Here is a 27,059-nt window from a genome sequence, read left to right on the forward strand (position 1 = left end):
TCTTGGAGCATCGATAATGTCTCACCTACACCGAAGTGTCTCATGAGGCCCTCGCTATGCGTCTCATTTACAAGCAAGTCTCGAATGGAACTTTGCGGGATGCACAATTTTCCTTCCTTGAAAAGGAAGCCTTCATACCTATAAAACTTTTCAACAGAAGCATTCTCACAAACAGTAAATATTTCACCAAAGTCATCATCATCAGTATATAAATCTTTCAAGAAAGAGAATCCAAGCAATTTAGAATCAAGATATGACAACAAAGCATACCTTCTTGAAAGTGCATCTGCACTATATTATCTTTACTTTTCTTATACTTGATGACATAAGGAAATGATTTAAGGTACTCGACCCACTTCGCATGGCGCTTGTTCAACTTATGTTGGCCCTTAATATGTTTAAATGCTTCATGGTCAGAGTGAATCACGGACTCCTTTGGCCATAAATAATGTTGCTACGTCTCGAGAGCTCGAATGAGTGCGTACATTTCTTTACCATAAATGGGATAGTTAAGTGCGGCTCTGTTTAGCTTCTCGCTAAAGTACGCAATAGGCCTTCCATCTTGAGTGAGTAAGCCCCGATTTCTACACCTGAGGCATCACATTCAATCTCAAAAGTTTTAGAGAAATCAGGAAGTGTTAACAAAGGAGCTTTAGTAAGGCAATTCTTAATATCATTAAAAGACTTCTCTTGCTCATCGTCTAATAGAAGGCTGAGTTTTTCTTGATAACAATTGTCAACAGCACGGCTAAAGTGCTGAAGTTAGGCACAAAGCGCTTATAAAAGCTAGCCAAGCCATGGAAGCTTCAAACTTGGCTGACACTCTTCGGTCTCGGCCACTATTGTATAGCTTTGATCTTCTCTTAGTCCACCTCGAGTCCCTCCGAGTTGACCACGAAACATAGAAAAATAACCTTGTCAGAGCAAAATGTACACTTTTTAAGATTAGCATATAAGGTCTCTTTTCGAAGAACCTCCAAAACAGATTTAAGGTGTACTAAATGCTCTTCCAACGATTTGTTATAAATGAGTATGTCATCAAAGTACACAACACAAAACTTACCAATAAATAATCTTAATACATAATTCATAAGTCTCATAAAAGTGCTAGGAGTGTTGGCTAGGCCAAATGGCATGACCAACCACTCATACAAACCGTGTTTCGTCTTAAAAGTAGTCTTCCATTCGTCACCTTCTCGCATGCGAATCTGATGGTACCCGCTTTTAAAGTCGATCTTCAAAAATAACTTGGCACTACTTAATTCATCGAGCATGTCATCTAAGCGAGGTATTGGATGCTGATACTTAATGGTAATCTTATTCATAGCTCGGTAATAGACACACATGCGTCATGTTTCGTCCTTCTTTGGCACTAACAAAACGGGCACGGCACGTGGACTAAGGCTCTTTTGGATGTAGCCCTTTTTTCCACAAGCTCATTGACTTGCTATTGGAGTTGCTTGGTCTCTTCAAGATTTGTCTTATATGCTGGTCGGTTCAGAATGACAGCTCCAGGCACGAAATTGATTTAATGCTCAATTTCACAAAGGGGTGGCAACCCACTTGGAGTTTCTTTCGAAAATACGTCTTGGAAATCCTGCAAAAGAGACACAATAGAAGAGGGCAGGTTCTCGGGTAACTCGTTAGTGTTAATCAAATTTTCCTTGTACATGAGCACTTGTCTTTGCAAAAAATTCACTTTCTCACTTTCTTTTTCTTTTTCTTTTTCTTTTTCATCTTTTTATTTTCTCGTTTTCTTTTCACTTTTTTTTGTTATTTTTCCTCTCTTTTTCTCATTTTTCTTTTCTTTTTCATTTTCACTCTTTTCTTTTTCTTTCATTTGATCTACAGAATTCTTCAATTTTATTTGGTCATTGTATACTTGCTTCGGTGTCAATAGTGTTAACATTACATTCTTCCCTAAATGTTTAAACGTATACCTATTGGTATACCTATCGTTGATGACTCTTCGATCAAATTGCCACGAGCTTCCAAGTAGCAAATGGCCTGCATGCATAGGTTCAACGTCACAAAGTATTTCATCAACATATTTTCCAATAGAGAAAGAGACAAGTACTTGTTTTGTTACCTTTAACTCACCACCATCATTGAGCCATTGAAGTTTATACGGGCTCGGATGCTTGGTGATCGGCAATCCTAACTTCTCCACCATGAGAGTGCTCGCTACGTTTGTACAACCCCCACCGTTGATAATTATGCTACAAACTTTCCCTTGGACTTTACACCGTGTATGAAAAATATTTTCCCTTTATTATTCGTTCTCCACACTTTGGAGACTTAGACTCCTTTTAACGACAAGGAGTTCGCCATCAACAGCATGCTCTAAGTCTTTCTCCTCATTGAATGTGCCTTTGGGATCATTTTCAACTTCTTCCTCTGACTCGATTTCTCCATTCGCGTGCACCACTATGGTGCTTCGATTAAGGCATTAACTTGCAATATGCCCCTTTTCGAGGTATTTGAAACACTTGATGTCCCTTGAATGGTTGGGAAAGCTTTCAGTAGCCTTGCTTTTGCTTGATTTGGTCATGAGATTAGTCGTCTTGGCTGGCATCATTGGCTCTTTAGCTCGGCTCGGTGGAGTATTTTTGCTAATGCCTTGGTTCCATTTGGAAGTATTTGCGATGGAATAGCCTCGAACAGCACCTTTACGCTTCAATTATTTTTCTACCTTGATGGCCATGTGCATCATATCCACCACTTCCACGTAATATTGCAACTCCACAATATTAGCAATATCTCGGTTGGGACATGCTAGGAAACGCGCTATTGTTGCCTCGCGGTCTTCTTGCACATCCACATGTATCATCGCGATTTCCATCTCCTTGTAATAGTCTTCGACGCTTCTTGTTCCTTGGATAATGTTTTAGAGCTTTTGATAGAGCTCGCGGTGGTAATAAGATGGTATAAACCATCGGCGCATCATCACCTTCATTTCGGCCTATGTGCTTATTAGTCATTCTCCGTTCCTTCTTCGACTTGTGGTGAGTTGGTCCTACCAAATCATCGCATAGTCGAAGAATTCAATCGCTGCCAACTTTACCTTTTTGGCTTTGGAGTAATTGTGACATTTAAAAACCAACTCGATCTTCTTCTCCCACTTAAGGTACCCCTCCGAATTTGACTTGCCTTGGAATGGTGGGATGGAAAGTTTGATGTTCTTCAAATCATCGTCCACTCACCCTCGTTCTCTAAGGCCTCTGTTCCTTGGACCTCTCCGCCTTTCACTTTGGTTTGACCCTTGATCACTTTTGACATCACTTGGGTCATAGAGGTCATCTTGGTTGATTTTCGAGCGACCTTGATCTCTTTTTTGACCTTGGGGAATCTGCTCTCGTTGGCCCCTTTCGTCGACACGTTCCAAACACTCGTTGAATGACTCCAACTCCTTTCGCAACATGCATTGGAACTCTCATAATAGAGCTTGTTGGCCTAAGTCGAGTACTCCACCTCCTCCGAGGGCTACATTTCTAATGGGTTGTCATCCTCCGCCTTCCGCCATATTACGTTCTAGACTTCTAGACATAGAAAAATAAAACCTTACAACAAAGGATCACGTTCACTCGGAAAGAAAGAGTTAATTGCACTCACACTCATGATTACACTCTTTTATGGCTTTTTCTTCTCTCTAATGCTCTCACTTCAATCGTGCATTTTTCCACTTGTTTCTTCTCTCGTGATTTCATAGAAGACTCGTTTAGACTTTATCGTAGTCTGGGGGTCGGCTTCAAATGGCTTGTAAGGGTATTGATGATTAGGTGCAGGGTTGGCTGAATGAAACAAATTTAGTTTGAGTGTGGCGTGAAGGTAGATGGTGATAGTAGAAAGGAATTGATGATTGGGAATACAAGAAGATGAGTACAACTCTTCAACACTTTTTTTTGATAATTTCGAATCTCTTTTTTTTTTCAATTACAATAAGATGAATACAATTGAAATACTTTGATTCATGAATTTTTTTCGAAATTTTTTTTACGAACCTATTCCAGGATAGCTAGGAACGTCTGTACTTCTCATTTTTGTAGGCTCTAAGACCAAATGATGTGACCACAGCCTCGTTGAGTTGTCCGAGTCGTTTATGTGTCCGATCGTCTAACTAAGAAGTATCGTTCAATTTTGAAGTATGGTTGGAATTAGGCTAAGTATGGAGTAAGGTAACTAAGATAGGCTCAAAAATGGCTAAGTATTTGTTGTTACAAGTTCGGCTAACAAAGAACAAAATAGGATAGGTGTTAACTTGGATGGAATGGAAATTAAACTTAAGTATCAAGATCGAACCAACACTATAGGTGAGTGCTAACCCGGGACTTATGTAACCTTAAGGTGGAAAGATGATGGAAAAGAGACCTTGACCCATTACCTAGGAAGGTAAGAACCAAAGGTATAAAGTTTGGGGTGAACGCCACACTACGAGAGTTATAAGTTTGATAATAGAAACAGGTTAACGCCACTAACTAACAGATAAGTCAAGCTAAGTCTTAGACGAAATTTGAGAGATGAAAACCTCACAAATAACTCAATATTCATTCAAAATGGCAAAAGTCCCTACAACCAGCAAATAACACAATATTTATAGGAGAGTCCTAAGGCTAGCCGAATAGGCAAACAAATAACTTAATGATTAAGTGTTTTCAGCTTTAAATGAACTGAAAATTCTAAAATAAGTCCATAAAAAATCCCATGTCTATGTTCAGCCTTGGAATGCCATTCGACAGCTTTTAGATGATGCACATTCAGTTGAAATGAACTTGGATTGATTGGGAGCTGATTGGGCAATATCTACATTCGGCCACGGTGCTTAAATGAGCTTAAATGCTAGCTTTTTATTCAGCTGAATGGTTTTGAAAAGTTAATGGGCAGCTTGGATAGTGCAATAGGCTTGGGAGTGTGAACGCTGAACTTGAGGAGCCATGTATATGTGAAAACACAAAACCAAATGGCCTTTATGTGTGAACAAATTAAATTGACTGGTGTGAAAACCTTCAAGGCTGCTTTGGGAACTAATCGGCCAGCTTAGGGAAGATAAATGAGCAGCTACTCTTTGGTCAAATAGTTGCTTGGAAGAAACCAAACATCAGCACACGATACATTGAAGTCGTCCATGCATGTACCTCACCATGCATTGAAGCCATCCATGCATGTACCTTTGCATTAAATCTCGTTCCAGTATATGGCTGCAAATAATTTAAAGAACATATTAAATTGGTTTAAAACGAAGTTAATTCAGCTGCACTAGGACAAAATAAATACATGCTTTAAACTTAGACACATTAATAACATGTAACTAAACAAGACACATTAAATACTTGTATAAAATCAGACACATTAATTCGCCTGGAACAAAACATATTAAAATCATGTATGAACTAAAAACATAATTATGAGCTTAAATTAATTTTTACTAACTAAAATAAATACTTAGTTTATTTCAGCACATAAACGCATGAACTAAAAAGAAATAGAAATGAGCTGAATTGAGCTGAGTTCGGCTTGCAAGAGGTTGCAAGGTGATCTTGTTGAGCTAGTCCAAGCTTTCTCAATATGTCCAGCCAATGTCTCGCCCACACTTGGTTGACTAAGGCCGAAATGGCCTCTTTGAATTGCTTGATTCGAGCTCGTGTGATCGATCCTTGAGGTAGCTCCAATGGATCCTTACTCGAGCTAGGTGCGACACGAGGCGTGGTCGTATCAAAAACCTTAAGAATTCTCTCACAATTTAAAAATAAAAATTAAATAAGGAATACCTATTAAAGGTTGATTTACAATGGTTCAAGCTCGCTCACTCAAATTATAACACTTGAAATAATGAAAATTTAAAATGAAACCCCAAGCGTGTACAAGTGTAAAATAAGAATAACAATTAAATGATTGAATGTTTGCACAAATAGCTTTTTAAACTTGTTTCTTATCTTTATCTTGGTGTCATTGAACTCTATTTATACTTCCTCGTTGATTTCTAGTCATTTAGAGTAGTTGGGGGAATTAAGAGCTAGTAAAGCCATTAAATCGAGCACTAAATGCAATTGCAATGTTTCATCTTTCGACACCTGACTTTTGGGTGTCGATACCCTACTTTAAAAATTATGGTCATTAGACCCATATGTATCAAACCCTGAGGCTATGTTCTAATACCTCAAGGTCACGGTTTGCTACCTCTTCATCTAGGTTTTGATATGCTTGGTTTCCTAAAGATAACAACATTTGATTAAGCTAACACCATTCACCTTCCTCCATGTACCTCCTAATCTCATTATCAAATTCAATTAAAAAATACTCTGGCGACAATCTTACAGTGTGAACGTCGAAGACACCTTAGGCTCTAAGTTTTTCGTCTCAATTAGCAAAAGAAAAATCCTCTTGTTTACCAATCACATCATTCTCCATTGACTATAGTTTCCCTTCATCGATATCAACATTGTACCTTTTAATTTGGTTTGTCTTATTTTAACGAACCGTGAGTATCCATTTCCCAGTTTCTCATGGCCATTGATGAGAGGCTAAATGTCCTATTCAATGGAATCAATTTTTCTCTTAAAGCCCAACTTATTTTGAGGTAAATTTACTAGTCTTAGTAGTCTTTTTAGTAATGAATTTGCTTCATTTTTAATGTTTTTGGTGTTTAGTATTAATTTCTAAGTTTATGTTTTGATTAGAGGTGAAGAATACTCAAAGTTGGAGGAGATAGGAAAGTCAGCCTTGAAGGTCGTGACCCAACCTTGAGTAGGTCGCAACTGTTGCTACTGACTTGGCTTGGAAATTTTAGAAATACAGACGAAGGTTGCGACCTTTGTGATTGGGTTGGGGAGAAATTTGCTTGTTTGATGGTATTTTATAATAACTAATAACTTATATAATCTTATTAATAATTAATTTGAAATTACACATGGGAACGGGAATGGATGAATAATACTAAAATTTAAACAAATATTCATATTTATATTTATATTATCAAAACATCTATATTTTATATTATAAAATTTTTTTACTAAATATTTATAAATTGTAATATATATTAATATATAATATTTTCAATAAAATATTAAGAATATTATTTAAAATTTAAAATTATTATTAATGTTAAATTGTATTATTAAATTAATATTATAATCTTAAATAATTGTATTAAATTAATAAAATCATATTAATAATTTATTATATCATTAAATACAAGTAATATTGTTTAATAATACTGAAAATCATAATACTTTAAAAGTAATATTTTTAAGATTTTATTTTAATATAAAAATATTTAAGTACTTTTATATAAAAATCAAATTATAACTCTTTTCCAAAAAAAAAACTTACTTTCTATTTACTATAAATCATTTTACTTTTGATAAATTTATTTTTTATGAAACAAACATAAAAATTTTTCAAAAAAAACAATATGTTAAACACACCCACCCTTAATATTTTAGGATTTTCACATCAACATTGCATTTATGTTAGGCCTGTTTGTTTCACTAAAAATGGTTTTTAAAAAATAATTTTTGGAAAATGAATTAATTTTCTGAAAAAGTTAATATTTTTTAGTGTTTGGATGAATTTGTATAAAATATTTCCTGTTGTTTGACAGATTTCTTAAAAATATTTCATAAAAGTTGTTTTCAATAAAATAAACATACATTTGACATTTTCTTATCTTTTCATTATTTAATTGAGTTTATTTTATATCTATAAATTTATATTTTACATTTTTTTTGCATATATTAAAAATATTTTGTTAAATTCAGGTTCATTACAACATCATTTTTTAGTTACATAACTATCAAGTGAATATTTTTATTTAAAAATGTAACATTAACAAAATTGACAAAAAAATTTTAACAATGTTAACAATTAGATTTGATTTTCAAATCTGAAAAGTAGATGGACTAAATTCTTAAAAATAAAAGTACAGAAACTAAATTAAAAATTTGTGAAGACTACATAGACTTATCACATATTTTAACTTTTATACTACAAAACATTTATTAATATATTTATAATTGTAGTAAATAATAAATATTAAAATATTAATATTAAATATTTTCAATAATATGTGAAGAATATTATTTAAAATTGTTATTTTTAAAATTTATTATTAAAATAAAATTGAAATATTAAATAATTTATTAAAATAATAAATTATATGAATTATATTAATAATTTATCATATGACTAAATATAAATAATTAAATATGTATATTTAATAATATTAAAAAATATATAATATCTTATATTAATATTTCAATATTTTTAAAAATAAAAATAAAATTTATTTTCAATATAATAATATTAAGCTTGATTTAAATTAATTTTTATATAAAAATAAAATTAGTTATTAATGAGCTTTTTTAGGAAAATACAAACTTAAGAAAATACAAAAAAAACTTATTCTATTAATTTTAAAGCTTATTCTATATGACCTGTAAGTCATTTTCAGTTGACCAAATTGTTTTATATGAAACAAACTTAGAAAAATACGAAAAAGCATTTTCCGTAAACTTTCTACATGTAAACAAATTAAACTACACTGAAATTCAAGCTTGCCAACCGAATTAAACTACACTGAACTATGTTTTTTTTTTTTCTCATTTTGATCATCCAATTATGAAAAACTACAAATTAATCACTTAACTATTCAATATCTTTTTTAGTAATCCAACTATCATGAATTGTTAAGTGTTTCAATTTTTATATTAATCAATTGGTGACAAAAAAAATTGAATAATTAGATAGCTATTTTGTAACTTTTCCTAGTTAATTAACCAAAATAAATAATTAAGTGACTACTAATGTAGTTTATCCGAATTTTTAATAACAAGCTATCTATCTACCAGAAACTATAAAAAAGAAAACTACAAAACATAGACAAATGGCAAAGAACAAGAATCCGACATAGTTCATGGTCTGAGCAATGCAAAATTCCTACTGTAACTTCAACCTCAGTCGGGTTGAAAAATTATGGATTTATGGTCCTTTTGCATTTAGTAATAAATCCATAATTTTCCCATCTCTGAAGCTGCTAATTCACAATCACTTCCTTTTGGTTTACCTAAATAAATCAGAAAACTAAACCCTGTTAGGCCGTTGCGGAAGTAGAAGATTGTAGAACTTATCTTGCAAAAAGAAACTCTTTCCCTTGCTATCAACTGATTTTTTCCATCCACACCATCCCCCATTTACAATTTTCTTCACATCATCACTTCCAGTATAGTGGGGATCTAGCATTAGAAATGCACATTCTCCGGTTGCTTCATTGTAATCCACTCCTAGAAGGGTGTATGCAAGAACACCACCACCTGCATACGGTAAAGTTAAAAACTGTGTGATCGTAAATCATGTTATTTCCCTAATAGAACACAAGTAAGTTGACAGATTCCTAACCATAATACAAATACAAATACAAGCAACATGATCGCAATGAATTAAAAGAAACTGCTATTCTCATTAATTACCAATCATAATAGGTGTTCCCTGAGTTTCAAAATGCAATGCCAGTTCTCGACATTTTTCAGGAAGCTCAGATCCTGACCTAACGTTTATGACTTTGCAACTAACCTGTTAAACAAAGCATCTTGTCAAACATTAAATATATGAATAAAAATAGTGCCCAAAGCATAATTTACAAAGACCTAACATGAATTCATTATAATATTTCACTCTGTATCCGTGTCCCTAAAGCATAATTAACAAAGTCCAAACATGATTTGACTGTAATATTCCATCTCGTCTACTCATAGTTAATGTTCATCAAGTGTCGTGACATTCTATCAATCATAATTTTCTGCAACAATAACAGTATACTTACACCCAAAAGTTTATCCAAAACAAAGCTCAATTCAATTGCACCGATCCATTCCCGTGAACCAATGAAGGCAGGATCCTTGTCACCAATATCTACAAGCGACTGTTGTATTTCCCTAAGGAAAAAAGTAAACAAAATCATATTATATCATCGGCATTCAAAGTATAAGCAAGGCATGCAATGGATTCTTTAAGCAGAGAGTAATAGACCAAACATGTAAATAATCAGTCCTTGCAAAATATAATCTTGGTTTCTGGTCGGATGTAAATGGGCAAAAGGTCAAAATATGTTCAGTGGAACAACCAGAGAAAATCAAAACAAAATAATCATAAAAGCTTTAGAAACCTTAGCTTGCTGCCCACTTCATACCTGTGTGAAGGAACATCTACAGATGAATAATGTTGGAGCCTGAACCATGAAACTATAGTCTGAAGAGAGCGGTAAGCGCAACCCCATCCCTAGAAAGACATCTTTATAAGTTTGTCAAGAACCATGGAACAAATGATGACCACAACCAAAATCAAATATTGGCATCATTAGAATAGTAAGAAACTAGAAGATGTGAGAAAAACTAAAATGTGCAAAGAAAAATGGAAGATTAGGCAGATAATAATGTTCATAATTGACTGTGAAACAGGCCTTCTGACCAGAAAACTTGCTTCATGACTTCTTAACAACACTGGAAAATCTAGAAACCATTAAAGAAATCATACTTCAGCTCACACAACCATGCATGACCTTGCTCCGTAAGAATTATACTCTAATAGCATGGGTCTCCAACAGATAACTGACTTGGATGCATAATGACTCTGTCAGAACAGCAACTATTTTAAACCATACGAGAATCATAAAAGATACTAAAAAGAAGAAAGTCCCATACCGAATCATCAAAGCCATCTTGCAGATAATGATAGTACTCATAAGAACCTTGAACTAGAGAAATACTGCCACCAGAGACTGCAGAAAAATGGGGGGAAAATCATCTCTTTTTTTTTTTTTTTTCTAAAAGAAAGTTAACAATGAGGAGAGGGAAAAAGGTAAACAGAAGAAAAGAGATTATAGCTACTAACCCCCACTGCCAGGAATCCCAATATGCACATCTTTAAGCAAAGAGGAGCCTGCTATTAACCCAAATACAAGTTGACATAATTAATGGCAGCAGATACATAAAGAAAGAGGAAGGGTGGGATAAAAAAATGCCTGAATTTCTGTTACATATTTTATTTCAACAATTACCTTTTCTTGTTGAGCGGTTGCTTGAATGGGATTTTATAGACAAATCCAGGGAATTGGCAATTCTTAAGAGAGGACGATCAAATGGCAACCCTAGCCTTAGATGTAGGGATCTTCTAGCATCAACTGCCAAACAAAAATTACAACTACACAAAATCAAGATGTGGTCCAGAATCAGAGTGGACTTTACCAATAAATTATTAAGATCACTTCAGGACATGATATGAACTAGTAGCTTAGTTTTTCATCAAAATCCTTCTATAAGTATACACAAACAAATTATATTAATGGTACAAAGATAGTACTCCGTGCGCAAGGTTGGGAAGCAGCTCAAGGCAAACATCCCATATTTGCCAGAGATTATAAGAATGCCCCATAGGAATAAACTAATTTTTACCTCCCAAGAGAGAATTGGTTTATTGAGCATAAGCAATGAAGTAGCTTTATTTGTAGATATGACAAAAAGAGGAAAAATGATAATAGATGAGCTAGTTGAGCTATTTTCTTTTTTTTTTTTGAAAGAAATTGAGCTAGTTAATACTTAATAGTACTGAACTTTGTATCCTTTGAATAATTAGTTTCTGGAGGGAAAAAAAATTCTGCTATCCCACTCAGAACAGAATACTTCAAAAGAAACAAAAGTTCACGTTTATCAAGTACCTTGCTTCATTTCAGTCTCCCCATAATTAAGTTCATAGATAACAGTTACTGGATGTGCTATCCCAGGTGGACAAAAGTGATATGGGTGCAGCTGCAAAATGCAATTAGTTTCAACTTATTTGCAGAACAGATCAAATTCAAGAATAAAGATCTTTTAGAATTAAAAAAAAAAAAAGAGTTCAGGAACAAAAATAAAAAAATAAAATTCAGTAAGCCTAATTAATAATTATTATATAAATTGAATGCTCAATCAAGAACCTTGTCAGCATGAAACTATGTCCTGGCTTTCCTGAAAGTGTTATTGCCAGAACTATACAGAGAATATGTATCTCTTAGATAGAGGATAAGGACTTAATAAGTGATTTTAAACGTAAATAACAAGCTAATGTTATAAATCAAGATTCCCTAGTATCAGATTCTAGAGGTTTTCATGGGCCGGGCCGGGTTCAGGCCAGGCCAGGCCAAGTAAAAATTTTAGACCCATTTTCTAGGCCCCAGCCCAGCCCAAAAATGGGTCTAAAATTTTACCCAAGTTTAGCCCAAATAAAAATGCTAAAACCTAGGCCTGACCCGTATTATTTTTTATATAAAAAAATATAATACATCAAATACACTAAAAACATTAAAATAAATGTTTCTAACAAATGAAAAAAAATTTAAAAAAATATACTTAAATAACACTAAGGTAAGTGCAACTTAGCAAGCAAATACCTCTAAAATAATAGTAAAATTAATAACAAAACAAGAGTTATACAATATCCAAATAATAACAACAAACTAGTAGAAATATAATAGCGAAATGATAGCAAAACAATGAAAAAACAGAGGCAAAACAGTAAAAATCAGCAGCAGTTTTTTCTTTTGCAAATTCAAGCCAATTTTTCGGGCTGATAAACCCTCCCACTTTTTGGGTGGCCCAGCCCATGGACAAGTCTATATCAGATGCATATGGTGTCAAAGCAAATTGTGGCTTGGAATTTCATTCGGTTGTACTGGAGTGTTACACAGCCTGTTCAGCTTAAAATTCTGTGGCTTTTAACACTCAACCTTCAAAAACTTAGTTCAGTATATAGATTATATAGATTTGAAACGTATTTTGAGTGAGTTAGTAAATTCTTTAAGAAGATGGTGAAACTGGACAGCTTTACCTAAGTTGAACAACCAGAAGGCAGAATGCACAACACGAAATTTCACAATCTAGCAGAAAACACCTCAATGGGAAAGAAACAGGAAAACAAAGGTGGGAATCAAGGTAAAAGAATATATCATGTATATCACTTTCTGAAGAAGATATATGGAGTCATAAAGACCCTACTAATGATATGTAGAATGTTACCTCTGGATGCTGTGTTAACAAATAAGGCAAGTTCATTTTCTTCATAGAAATTAACTGGTCAATTAACCCAGGGATGATTAATTTTGAAATAGCATGCATCAACAGGATGCCCTGGACTGCATAACAGAGTACTTCTAGCTTGAAATCCACAATCAAAAGTCTAGTTTCATCCATAGCTGATAAGAGAAAATGCATTTAGTGAGCGAGACAAAGAACTTGACTAGGAACTTGTGAGTATAAAACAGGCTTAGATGAGATAAACAAACATAAGTAGCAACTTCAGTGAAATTGAAAGCAATACCTGCAAAGTATTCTACAGCAGGTGCACTGCATTTTGGAGACTTTTCAGATCTATTAAGCAGAACACTTATTTGGATTATATCTGCATTCTATGCAGAAACATATTTCACAAAAACTAATACCAACAGCCATTGCAATAGATGCAGTGGAACACAGTATAAACAAGCTACCAAAAGGAGAAAAAACAGAAAAACAATAACAACTCTATCAGTAAAAGTATGACATGGGATAATTCCTATGTTAATTTCTTTACCTCAGCAGAAAACAACTGTAAAGTAGATTTACTTTTTAAACAAAAGTGTGCACATTGCAAAAGCTTTTTCTCAGAATTATGAGCAGCTTCATCCAAAAGCTCAATGTTTGCTACAGCTGCATCAAAATCCAATTCTGAACCACGAAGAATGACAGGTTGAACTACATCTAAAGAACCTCTATTGGATGCTTCAACCAGATACACAACATTTGGATCTTTGAACTTAGCAATAACTGCTTCAATTGCACGTGAGAAAATACTCTCCGCATCTGAAGTGATTAAGAATCTTGTCCCATTAGAATGCTAAGAGAAAACAATAGAACAAGTTCAAGCATAAAATTTCAAAGGAAATTAATTACAGAGATATTTCCAACAAGTACGTATGCATTATGCATGAAAAATTTCATGTCCAGATCCGCAGCCAACATGGTAGAATAACAGACTTGAGAAATCCTTACAAATTAAGGGTTGATTCACTGACCACAGCTGTTACCTCTAAGCTTAATGAATAAATGCTTATGCTATGTTACTTAGACTTGAGTGTTTCAGCCTTTCAGATACAGGTACATGACCCACACAGATGTGTATTTCATTTTGAGTTTTTACGTATATTCGGAGGGTCATATTCATACCATGCTAGAATGTGTCAGACATAGATGTCAAACACCAGTACTTCAAGAAAAAAAGAAAAGTCAAAGGCAACATAGCTTTTGTATATAGCACACAGAATCTCCACATAAAAATCACTGTCACCTCTAAGTTCACCATCTCTAATTGGACTTAACTAGCCCCAAAAACATTGCTAATATTATCTGCTCTAATAAAATCCCTCTTTCCATAAGCAACAACTATAAAATCACCAATACTCCATTACCAACGATCCTAAGGAATACTTGACAATTTCAGGTTTTCAGCATTAAACAAAACACCCGTATCACTTGACTTCAAACTGCCATAAACGGCTTAGCTGATTCGACAAGCATTGAACTATTATAGAGAAGTAGTACTTAATAATTTCAACCACAACAAAAAATGACTAAATGCACACATTTAAGCTAAACTCAGATAAAGTGATAAAGAAAAGAGGCTACCAGAGGGCTTGTTTACAGGATAACAGAGAGGCAATTTAATTGGAAGCTGGCAGAGTAGTAAACAGCCACTCTCCCAAACGAATTTCTCAGGATTATCACCGTACGAAACAGGATTAACCAACTCGAAGCTCGTCGAACTCTCTGTCTCCGATAAAAAGAAACGAATATCCCCGGTATCCGGATCAGCAACAGCTCCGATCGTCTCTTCATTTTCCAGTTTTGTTGTTCCAGTTAAAAGTTTCTTCAATGTCCGAGCAGATTCAACAGCCCTCGCCGCTGTCTTTTCGGGATCGGATTTTCCAACAATTAACGCTCCAATTACATCGAATCCTTTCAAGAGTAGCGTCCTGATTTCCTCTGTTCCAGTCGGAATCAAATGATGGAACTTTTGGTTAAAAGAAATCAAATTAAAATTGAAGTTTAGGTTTTTCCAAAAGGGAGTTTTGATGCTTACCTGATTCCTTGGGGAAATCCGGGCCGGAGGAATTGGAATGGATGCATCTGAAGGTGGAGATGATAGTGAGTGGAGGGAAAAATGGGGATCCGATTAACCATTGGAGATCCGATTCATTTCGGGTGATCAACAGCTTAGGGCACTCGATTCGTATGCTTCTATTGTTCTTCTCCATGGACTAGAATGGATTCAATTTTCAAACCCTCCAGAAATTGATGTCACCTTGTTTAAGCGGGGCTTTAAACACGATATATTTATGGATTCCGCTTCGACTCTCTTGACCAAAAGAGACTCCTCTCGTCTCTTATTAATCATCCCGTCGGGGTACCATAATACATTTCATGGTTAGTTGTCTCATTACTATAGGATTAAAATCAATTTAGTTGATGTCCGCCTTAATTATTTTCACAAATTATAAAATATTTTTATAATATTCAAAATTTATCAATAAATAATTTATCATTACTTTTGAGAAGTTTAATTTAAGATTTTATGTATTTAGTGTTTTTGTAATAAATAATTGTAAAAAGTTAAAACGTCTATTTTGAACATGATGTTAAGACTTAAAAATAAGTTAATTTAAATGATATTTAAATTCATTAATATTATAAACATGAAATATCAAAAGTCTGCAAAGACTCAAATAAGTTTATCCATCCTCATTGTATCAATGTCTTTGGCCTTCTATATAATAGTCCGTTTAATTGCAAAACATTTGGAGAGAGACCTTAACACTTTGCACATCATCTTCGCATTCAAATACTCCTCGCCAAAAGAAAATGATTGGTTAGAAATATCATATAATTTAGTATACAATTCAAAGAGAGATTCCTCCAGCACTTTTAAGAGTTTTGAACTTGATTGTTAATATTTGGAGTTTGAAACATTTGATAGTGAAAATCCCCTTATGTGCAATCTTTAAAATTGTCCAAGCTTCTTATGCAGTAATACATTTAGAGATCCTTCTAAATTCCTAAAGATTCACACCATTGAATATGACATTAAGAGCTTTTGGGTTTACATTAGCTAATTTATCTTCTTCTGCAGTCCATGTTGTTTTTGGTTTGTAAGTTTTCACACCACTAACATTAGTAAAAGGCTCCCAACTAGTTAACACAACCTTCCAAACTTTCTCATCTAAAAACTTGACAAAGGCCCTCATTTGAGCTTTTTAATTGGCATAATTGAAGCCATAAATTAAGCTACCTTCCATCTCTAAGCAATTCAACAACATGATCTTTCAGCTAATACGTTAGCTTTCTAACTTCGGTTCCAATTATTAGTCTTGAATTATTTGTCAATTGTGCATTAAGTTGCAACCAAATGAACAACTTAAAAAGAAAAAAATACGAAATGGATGTATTTTTATGTAGTTTGGATCCCTTTCCTATGTCTATGGGGCGTTTCTCAAAAGTAATCCACTACCAATCAATAATACAATATATGATTTAAGTTTAACTCATTCACCGAATTATAACTTCACTCCTATGCATTATCTAAGATCACTCTCTCTACTAAAACTTCCCCCTTGAAAGCTTAGGTACAAATTTAACATAAACAATTTGTTTACAATGTAATTGCACTAAAACAAGTTCCTTTAATGAACAACATAAGAGCTCTATGTAGCTCGTGTCTAATGCAATAAAACAAATATGTTTTAAATAGGTATTGTAGACTTGTAATTAACTTGGTAATGTGATCAAAATATACCACTTAAAATGTGCTCAAATTGATCTTTAGATAAGTAAGAATAAGAAGAGATCTTCTAAAATTGATATTTATGGAAACAAGATCTCTTTAAATATGATAATTGAACCACATTAGGACCATTGGAAAGTATCTTTGCTAGATATGTTATCCTTACAAATCATAATATCGTTTAGTGTTGTTTAGCATGCTTAAAGAATTATAAGACATTAAACATAATTTTCAATCAATATATGTTAACAAATGTGACAATTTGCATAATACAGACTTTCAATTAATAACGCAATCAATAATATTAACATATGATTTTTTATATCATATAGTAAAATTACAAAAGATATTTAAATTTATAATAATAAATCTAGTGCTCCTTTGACATTTCATCAAAATATTGAGAAGAGATTGTAATATTGTGATTCTACGTTATCTTTATCCTTTTTCAATAGAAGGATTACAAATTAAATTTTTATTCCTAGAAAAAAATTAAATCTATCTAAAAATACTAAAAATCAAGATAATATCTCCAAAATATATTATCAAACAAAAATTTTAAAATTCATCAAAATGGAATATTTTCATTTCCTTAATGTATAGGTTAAATGGGCGGCTGGATATTTATTACAAGATTTGAATTTGTTAACAATTGTTAAAGGCAACGTTAAAGTTGGGACAAGGCTCCTACATTTCCTTTTTCTTAACAGCAGTGTCCCTAGATTCTCTCCACCGCCCCAACCCTAAACGCTAACCATGGCTCTCATTGTTTCCAGAACCGCCACTGGCCGCGAGTTCAAAGTTAAGGACATTGCCCAAGCCGACTTTGGCCGCCTGGAAATCGAGCTGGCTGAGGTCGAAATGCCTGGACTTATGGCTTGTCGCGCTGAGTTCGGTCCAACCCAACCCCTCAAAGAAGCTCGCATCACCGGTTCCCTCCACATGACAATCCAAACCGCCGTCCTCATTGAGACCTTAACCGCCCTTGGCGCTGAAGTCCGCTGGTGCTCCTGCAACATCTTCTCCACGCAAGACCACGCCGCCTCTGCCATTGCTCGTGACTCCGCCGCCGTCTTTGCCTGGAAAGGAGAGACCCTCGAAGAATATTGGTGGTGCACAGAGAAAGCTCTCGACTGGGGCCCCGGTGGCGGACCTGATTTGATAGTCGACGATGGTGGAGACGCCACGCTTTTGATCCACGAAGGGGTTAAGGCGGAGGAAGAGTATGAGAGGAGCGGCAAGTTGCCGAATCCGAATGAGACTGAAAACGCCGAGTTTCAAATCGTTTTGAGTATTATCAAAGAAGGATTATTAATTGACCCCAAAAGGTATACAAGGATGAAGGACAGATTGGTTGGCGTTTCAGAGGAAACTACCACTGGTGTTAAAAGATTATATCAAATGCAAGCTAATGGGACCCTTTTATTCCCCGCCATTAATGTCAATGATTCTGTTACAAAGAGCAAGGTAAGGATTTATTGGTTGTAATTAGTATTTGTTTTGATTGAATTATGTGTTTTTAGGCTTAAGAAAGTTTTGGTTTTGTGTTAAATGCAGTTTGATAACTTGTATGGATGTCGACATTCACTGCCTGATGGTCTTATGAGAGCTACTGATGTAATGATTGCTGGAAAAATTGCTGTTGTTTGTGGTTATGGAGACGTTGGCAAGGGTTGTGCCGCTGCTCTTAAGGCAGCCGGAGCTCGTGTGATTGTGACCGAAATCGATCCCATTTGTGCTCTTCAGGCTTTAATGGAAGGTATTCCGGTTTTGACATTAGAAGACATGGTTGCCGAAGCGGACATTTTTGTGACTACCACTGGAAATAAGGATATTATTATGGTTAGTCATATGAAGCAGATGAAGAACAATGCGGTTGTGTGCAACATCGGTCATTTCGATAAGGTCATTTCGATAATGAGATTGATATGCTTGGTCTTGAGACTTACCCAGGTATTAAGCGGATCACTATCAAGCCTCAAACTGATCGGTGGATCTTCCCGGAGACTAATAGGGGTATCATTGTGCTTGCGGAAGGACGACTTATGAATTTGGGGTGCGCAACCGGGCATCCAAGTTTTGTGATGTCTTGCTCGTTCACAAACCAAGTGATTGCTCAGCTCGAGCTGTGGAAGGAGAGGGGAAGTGGCAAGTATGAGAAGAAAGTCTATGTTTTGCCCAAGCACTTGGATGAGATGGTTGCGTCACTTCATCTTGGGAAGCTTGGAGCTAAACTTACTAAGCTCACTCCTGACCAAGCTGCATACATCAGTGTCCCTGTTGAAGGTCCTTATAAACCTCCTCATTACAGGTACTAGAACCATAGATGTACTGGCACGAACCATAGTTATGGGTGATGTTGAAGGAGGTTTTCCTATTGCGTACTCTGTTGTATCTTTTCATGTTTCCTTGAAAGGTATCCAAAATGCAGCCTCTTTTATGTCAATTTTGGGATTATAATCAGTTTGCGTTTGGTATTAATCCCTATCAAACTGTTCAACAAGATCAATTCATCCCACTTTATGAATGTTAAATGATAAATAAAAGTGGGTTTCGAACTTCATCAATATGGCATGACACATCCGACATTAATTGCTTTTGCTTTATATAACGACTCTGTACTGTCCATGCTCTCTACTTACATGTATGATCAACATTTTGTTCTAATATATCTATATACTTGCAAAAATGTGCAAGACAATAGACATTTAATATTTTGAAGCTTCCAAGAGTCCTCTACAAACTTGCTGCAAATGCCACATAGGGCAAGAAGCTACTTGGCTGTGGAACAAGGAAGAACCCAATCCACCAATGGTTCTTGAGTCAGCTGCCAAGCCTGCAGTATTCATGGATTAGACTATAAACGGTTGAGGATATAGATTAGAGTGTCAGAAAGAAACTTCCAAGCAAGCTTATAGTTTTCGCTTTTATATGTTTGAGACAAGTAACAAATAGGAACTTATAGAGACTAAAACACAAGACATCCATTTGTGTTGTGTTTTCAGCACTCATATATGGAAGGACAGTGTAGGTGATGAAATATGTAATGATATTCACCTAAACACCATCATGCATATTTCGAAAATGAAACAAGAGCATTTCTACATACATTCTTACCTATCCTTCTCAGAGCAGTAAAATGCATAGGAGTCATTGGAGCAGAGGGGGTTCGCGAAAGATGACAGCCTGGGAATAGATAAAACAAGTTTGTTTTCTTCTTGGTTACTTGGTGAAATCATTTTAGCACTGTGAGACAAATGCGCCTTCTTCTTAGCCCTCAATGCTCTAGGGAAACAGTTTGGTTGATAATCGGGCTATTGAATGAAAGAATCTGGCATTCATAGTCTCTTCCTTCCACTTTTGAAGGATAAACTACATATGCAGGTATCAAAGATGTATCATCTTTGTAATGGTCCAACTAACGGGGTCGCCCCTGTGCTCAGAATGTTACCTTCACTATTTTTGAAAGCTGTAATGACTTCCCTTCCATGAGGACCATTGTGAGGTCCCTCACTTATCTTTAAATATGATAATCGAACCACATTAGAATCTTTGCGAAGTATCATTGTTTGGTCTGTTATCCTCACCAATCATTTATCAATCATAATCTCATTTATTGTTGTTTAACATATTTGAAGAGTTGTAAGACATTAAATACAATTTTCAATCAAAATATGTCAACAAATATGACAAATTGCATAATGCGTAAATTGCAACCGATAGTATTAACATATGATTTTTTGTATCATAAGTTAATATTTGTAAAACTACAAAGGATTTTTAAATTTATAATAATGAATTTAGTGCTCCTTTAGATCAATTAGTATCATTTTAAGTCTAAAATGCTCTATAACTCAAATTTTAATGTAAGCCTTATTTGATTGACTATGAAAAAAATTAAATCAACTGATAGAATTTTTTTTTATAAAAAAATTAAGAAAATAATAAGAAAAAAGATTTATTTATCAGCATTTTCATTTAATTAATTTTATTTATTTTAATAATATATTATTTTATTAAAATTCGATTTTATTTAGAAGAAGGTGAAATGTTTAAAAATTAAGGATAAAATGTGAATATATATTTATTAAACAATGAAATTATATTCAATAATTAATTTTAAATAATATATGAAATAATTTTATAATTTAAATTCAATAGTTAAAATTTCAACTTTTTTTTATTTAATCAAACAACACTGAAGATATTATGTTATAATTTTAATATATGTTATTTAATATATATAAATATTTTTAATATAAATTACAAATTAAAATTATAGTTTAGCATAAATATAAATATAAATATATTTTATATTTAATTTAAATATAATTTAAAATAATTTTTTAGTCATTTATTATATATACATTTTAATTTAATGTCAATAATAATCATTTTACATTCTCATATCATTATTATAATTCAATTTAAATTTAAAATCAATAATTTTAATTTAACTAATATAATACTTACAATAATTAATCTCATTTAATCTTAAGTCGAGTCAATCTCATCTCCCGTCCAAACGGATTATTAATTTAAAAATTTTAAAGTAGGAATGAAGTTTATTAACAAAAAGTATTTCATTTCCTTAATATATAAAATAAAATTGCACCACCGCTGGATATTTATTACAAGATTTGAATTTGTTAAAAATTGTTAACAGCAACGTTAAAGTTGAGACAAGGCTCCTACATTTCCTTCTTCTTTGTAGCAGTTTCCCCAGATTCTCTCCACCGCCCAACCCTAAACGCTAACCATGGCTCTCACCGTTTCCAGAACCGCCACTCTCCACCGTATCGGGTAAGATTTTTTTCGGGCCCGGCCCTAATTTTTTTTTAATTTTACTGACCAGTGACCTCTCCTCCCCTTTTTCCCAAATCAGTTCCTAAAAGAAAATCCCTAAGTGCCGCTGCCCGTCGATAGCAGTCTCTACTCCATCTCCCGCTTCCTCTGTAGCCGGCGCCCATCACCGTTGCGTTGTCCCGCTCGTTCTTCCATCAAGACACTGTCTTCGTTCCGGCCAAGCTGCTGCTTCCTCTGTTGCCGGAGTTCACCAGTGCCATCGCCTTCTCCTTTCCAGCCTTCAGACGTCGCCGTCCCGCTGTGCGGCCTGTCAATCTCATCCAATTCCAGGTATCTCCATGGCTTCTATAGACGGTTTTTTTTTCTAAATCCCTAACAGTAACAAAGAAAATACCACCAAATTTTCCTCCGGTCACCACCATCATCGTTCCATAGGCAGTTAGGCACTTTTTTGCAGATCACCCTTTAATAGAAAAACTAAAAAAGGCCCATAACCCGGAAAAAACCGCTCGAACACGGTTCATGAGACAATACAATAGAAACCTAGTCCCTACAATTCAAGAGAAACTATTTATTTTTCAATCTCTTCTATATTCGATCCTACTTGTCCTCGAAGCTGTCAGTAAATCAAATTTCCTTTTTGGCTTTTTGCTTCTTTACTTTATTGATTAATCGGTGAGTTCTTTTCGTTCTTCAATCACTTAATGCTTCGTTTTGTTTTTTTAATGTTTAATGTTATATTGGATTCATTGTTAAAGATTGTTTCTTTGGTCTATTCTTTGAATGAGAGATACATGGATTTTAAGTTTTGAATTCAGTGTTGAAGTGTCTCAAAAGCTTGGATTCCCAGTTATTTAAGGTTCTTCAACTTTACTGGAGTTAACTATTTAGCCCTAGAATAGGAGTAATCCATGGATTAGAAAGCTATGAACTTTTTTTTTTTCCATTGATGTAGGGTGTTGGAGATTCATACTAATTTACACGTTATTTAAATTTTTAGAAAAATGGGTAATTGTCAAGGGTCAGAATGGGATTGATCCTAGTTCTTAAGACTCATTATTTACCCTTATACCAAACTATGTCAGCTAGATTGATTGTTAGCATTAAAAAGAACCCGAAGGACACAATGTCGAAGGAAGATAGTCGAGCTATAGGAGAAGGATAATAAGCAAGTTGTATTTTCAAATAAGAACTGATAATTGTTTTTTTGATCTTTTATTACATTTGGTTTTAATTCTTTTTTTGCACTTTCAATTTGGGCATTTAAGATTATAAATGTTTGATTTTGTTTCTTTATGTGGAAAAAATTTGAGATTGCTGGTTCCTTTTCCTTTTTAGTACCTTCAATTATGACCCACCATCTCTAACATCATTTGTTTCTTTTTTTCCTCTTTATTTTCAAGGTGTTTCTTTCTTCTTCTTTTTTCAATTATTGCTTGTTACCATCCATTTCCAACTATCAACTAATGTAATTTAGTAAGCAACTAAAGCTAAATTTTAATACGGGTCGGGTTGGGCTAAACCCAATTAAAAAAAGGTACTATAAAATCAAGAGAGCTCCATGTCTTTGCTCAGTCTTCTTTTATCTTCTCCTTTCAAGTTTCAACTCATAATATTTTAGTGATCCCTTTCGAGGGATTCATTGGTTTCCTTTTTACTTTTGTAAATTTTTTCTCTTTTTTCTTTTTTTTTTTTGGGTTTAATTTTGTTTATTTTCCTTTTGTCTCCTCATGGTCATCTTCTTTTTCGATTTCTCCAGCAATCCTAACCCTAGACCTTTTGGCAGTATCTTCACATTATTGATTAAACTGAAAGAAGATGCAACAGCAAAGGCTAAAGCAGCAACATGCTCTGGTGCAACAGGTGTACCCAAATCCCAGTCTCATGGGTAGTCCTCAGGTTCTTTTACTTCTCTGTGTTTCTCCTTCAATTGAGGTTGCCAGTTTCTATTATTGAAGTTCATTCCTTTCTCATTCCACTTAGGGTTGTTAAATTCATATATTTCGTCTTCCAATTTGTTTGCTTGCTAGTATTAATTAGTGAAATATTTGGAGCTTTTTTTCCTCAGATGATTTTCTGGTTTCTGTGGAAATTATACGAGCAAAATAGAAAATTTGCTTGATACTAAAAAACTAAATTTTATTGAAAAAACTGTCCTTTTTTTACCTTTAATTTTTTTTAATTTAAAATGTGCAGATAGAGCCTATCTCGAGTGGAAATCTTCCTCCTGGCTTTGATGCATCTAATTGCCGTAGTGTGTGAGTTTTGCTTAGTTCATTCTTTTAAAAAAATTATCACCTTTGGCCATTAATTCATAATGTATCTTTTGGTGAAGCTTTTGCATGTATATGTAGTAAAAAAATCTTAGTCTTAATTTTTCTGTTTATGTCCTGTTTCATGGTTAATTTTTTATCATTTACTTAATCTTAATTCTGCAGATACGTAGCAAATATTCACCCCCAGGTCACGGAACCCTTTCTGCAAGAAGTTTTCTTGAGTACTGGTCCTATTGAAGGATGCAAACTTGTTAAGAAAGATAAGGTCATCTTTTTGATGCTTTGTTTTCCCAGTTTTAATTTGATATTCAGGGTTTCATCAACTTGTTATTTGCATTTTTGGGGGGTTCTTGGTTCTTGCTTGTATCATTTCTAATAGAATGGGCTTATTGTTATTTGCTTTTAACGCAGGCAACCTATGGTTTTGTGGACTACGTTGATCGCAGATCAGCTGCCCTTGCTATTGTTACTCTTAATGGAAGGCAGCTGTAAGTAATAATATGAACTCTTAGTAGAATGGACTTATGTTTGCCTTTTCCCTTGTCCTATACTTTTAACATATGGCATTTTTTGCAGATTTGGGCAACCTATTAAAGTTAATTGGGCATATGCTAGCAGCCAGAGGGAGGATACATCAGGTTCATAGATGTGCACCCATGGGTTCTACCCAGTTGTATTATATCTATGTATTTCATCAGCAACTTATGCTATTTCTACTTTGGCATTCAGGTCATCACAACACTTTTGTTGGTGATCTCAGCCCTCGAGCTCAATCCCTACTCCTCCAAATGGCATCCTTAGCTTCTAAGCTCTTTGAAGTTTCCCCGAATCGAGCCATTTGGGTTTCGGCTTTTCGTGGGTCTCTGCCTTCTTTCCTTTCTTCACAGATGCAATCAATGCCTCCTCCTCCACTTGAATCCACCCCTACTTCCACTAAAGAAGTCATCTCGTTGTTTGCTTCCCTCCAAACCCAGCTCTTCGAAGCGGTAGGCCAGCTCCAAGAAATCCTGGACCTTCAAGATGCTAAGCAGAAGATTGCCAAGGAAATTAGGTTTAAAGATGGTGCAGTCGTTGCTTTTGCTAATAAACTTAAGGAGGCAGAGCAGGTTCTCGATGTTCTAGTTGATGATTATTCCAGTTATCGGAAGCCGAAAAGGTTGAAATTGGAGGATAATGGTGTGAAGGATGCTGCTGCTGCTGATGGTGATTCTTGTACCACTACAGTTGCATCTCGTTTGAATTTGTCAGATATTTTGTCGTATGCACATCGGATTAGTTACACTACTTTTGCACCTCCTGAGTTTGGCGCCGGACAAGCACCGCTTCGTGGGGCGCTCCCCCCTGCACCACAGGAGGAGCAGATGCGTGCTTCTCAGCTTTATAACTTTGCTGATCTCGATGTTGGTTTACCTAAGACAGCCGAGACTAAGGAGAAAACTGTCGAAGCTATCATTGAGCCACCGCCTGCACAGCCTGCAGATACCAATCCGCTGGCTAATTTGGCTGCCCTTCAGGGCTTGCTTCCACCAAATTTTACAGTTCCAGCAGGCTGGAAACCCAATATGCCTGTGGAGTTGCCAGCCAACTTGCCAGTGCCACCACCAGGATGGAAGCCTGGGGACCCAGTGCCACTACCTCCATTGGACTCCTTGTCTATACCTAGGATGGAAGGGCCGAACATGCGGCCTGTTCCACCTCCAGGTTTGCATAAGCCACCTGAGCCAATTCAGGTGCGACATGTTGAGCTCGACATTCTTGATCCAGATGATGATAGCAGTGATTATAGTAGTGATGATGGAAGCTCTGATGATGAAGATTGATGAACTGGGGGTCTGAAAGTCTTGGAAGTAAGTGTACTTGCAACTTATAACTCTTATGTTGAGAAACGAAATTGAACTCGAGTTTCAATCATTTACCTCTTTGCTATCGTTTCTTGACACTAACATTCAGTGTCCTGGTAAAGAGATAGATAATGGATTCTTTGAAGCATTATTCTTCATTAGGAATTCATTGATTTCTCACTAGAGGAACTAATTAGTGGTATATTTTAAACTGCTAGAAGTGTCACTGTATTATTGGTATGCGATTTGAAAAAAGAGGTATACATAAATATATGAAAGTTGCCATAACTTGGTAATTGCATGATAGAGATGATCATTCTTTCATTGAAGGAAACTGTGTGTGAAGTTACTTAAAATTATATGGGGATTTGCATTTGCACCTGGTGTAGTAGTAAAATATGTACTTGAACATGATTGATTGATTCTTCACTACCCTAAGCAAGGTTTTGTACTAGTTTTAGACCCTTCCAAGTTAAGCTCATTTGACTAGGGGCATATTTTATCGAAATTCCTTTTGCTTTTTCTCTTGTTTCATTTAACGTACATTTATTAATACAAAAGATGGTATCTTCTCAATATTTGAGCATTAACCCCAAAAAAAGAAAAAAAAAGAAAAAAATTAGGCCACACTTCGTAGTTTATTTTATATACATATATACACATGTATACACACACCAATTCCTTGTGGAATTTTTAAATTTCAATGGTTGTATATCAAATATTTTCCTTAAAAAAATAATATTTAAAAAAAGTAATTATTCTATCCATCCAGAAGCAAATATAAGATGATGTTAAGTGTTTTTTTTTTTAATTATTTTATTATATTTAAAAACAATTGACATCAACTCAATCTTGATTGTGGAGTCTTTTTACTTTAGTGATAATATATAAGATAATTATCCATTTAAAAAATGAAAATCAAATAAACAGGATATATGACAAGAATAGGGTTGATAGACGTGAAGGGTAATTATACATATATATATTAATGAAGTAGGAATCAAATTGTTAAAGGATAATATTTTATAATAATATCTTATAATATCTTATTAGGAATCAAATTGTTAAGAGATAGTATCTTATAATATCTCATTAGGAATCAAATTACTAAAAATTAATATCCTATAATAATATATTATCAATATAAGATAATTTTTAATTTTGATTGTAGAATAAAAGAATTGTGTATCAAATAATAAGACATGCGGGTCAATATAAGGGTTGTATGAGTTGAGTTAGAATCGAATTAGATTAGTTGATTGATTCATTAAACTGGTAATTTTAAGAATTGTTTTGAGCT

The 27,059-nt window shown here is 34.3% G+C and overlaps 3 protein-coding genes across 4 annotated transcripts; 2 read left to right on the plus strand and 1 right to left on the minus strand.

Annotated features, from left to right (window-relative positions):
* Window positions 1–8,851: 8,851 nt before the first annotated feature.
* On the minus strand, window positions 8,852–15,508 carry LOC107886156 (probable Ufm1-specific protease). 2 transcript variants are annotated; one of them, XM_016810000.2, is made up of 13 exons: window positions 15,139–15,508; window positions 14,685–15,041; window positions 13,594–13,862; window positions 13,342–13,429; window positions 13,041–13,216; window positions 11,705–11,795; window positions 11,048–11,170; window positions 10,882–10,929; window positions 10,692–10,768; window positions 10,181–10,269; window positions 9,815–9,926; window positions 9,462–9,564; window positions 8,852–9,305 (listed from the first exon to the last, which is right to left on the minus strand). In XM_016810000.2, exons 1-13 carry the CDS (start codon window positions 15,311–15,313, stop codon window positions 9,076–9,078), a joined length of 1,938 nt encoding a protein of 645 aa, XP_016665489.2. In that variant the 5' UTR covers window positions 15,314–15,508; the 3' UTR covers window positions 8,852–9,075. The 2 variants fall into 2 exon arrangements, with proteins under 2 accessions (XP_016665489.2, XP_016665488.2); XM_016809999.2 differs by having other exon boundaries at window positions 10,882–10,932; window positions 15,139–15,476.
* Window positions 15,509–17,495: 1,987 nt separating this feature from the next.
* On the plus strand, window positions 17,496–19,399 carry LOC107886155 (adenosylhomocysteinase 1). The gene is made up of 2 exons (XM_041099497.1): window positions 17,496–18,303; window positions 18,394–19,399. The coding sequence occupies exons 1-2, from the start codon at window positions 17,593–17,595 to the stop codon at window positions 18,883–18,885; spliced, it is 1,203 nt and encodes a 400-aa protein (XP_040955431.1). The 5' UTR covers window positions 17,496–17,592; the 3' UTR covers window positions 18,886–19,399.
* Window positions 19,400–21,460: 2,061 nt separating this feature from the next.
* On the plus strand, window positions 21,461–26,063 carry LOC107886154 (mediator of RNA polymerase II transcription subunit 4). The gene is made up of 8 exons (XM_041099499.1): window positions 21,461–21,639; window positions 21,722–21,972; window positions 23,429–23,541; window positions 23,839–23,900; window positions 24,081–24,183; window positions 24,330–24,406; window positions 24,495–24,556; window positions 24,648–26,063. Exons 3-8 carry the CDS (start codon window positions 23,461–23,463, stop codon window positions 25,736–25,738), a joined length of 1,476 nt encoding a protein of 491 aa, XP_040955433.1. The 5' UTR covers window positions 21,461–21,639; window positions 21,722–21,972; window positions 23,429–23,460; the 3' UTR covers window positions 25,739–26,063.
* Window positions 26,064–27,059: the final 996 nt, after the last annotated feature.

The sequence above is a fragment of the Gossypium hirsutum genome, chromosome A03, assembly GCF_007990345.1.
Source record: "Gossypium hirsutum isolate 1008001.06 chromosome A03, Gossypium_hirsutum_v2.1, whole genome shotgun sequence".
Taxonomy (NCBI): Eukaryota; Viridiplantae; Streptophyta; class Magnoliopsida; order Malvales; family Malvaceae; genus Gossypium; species Gossypium hirsutum.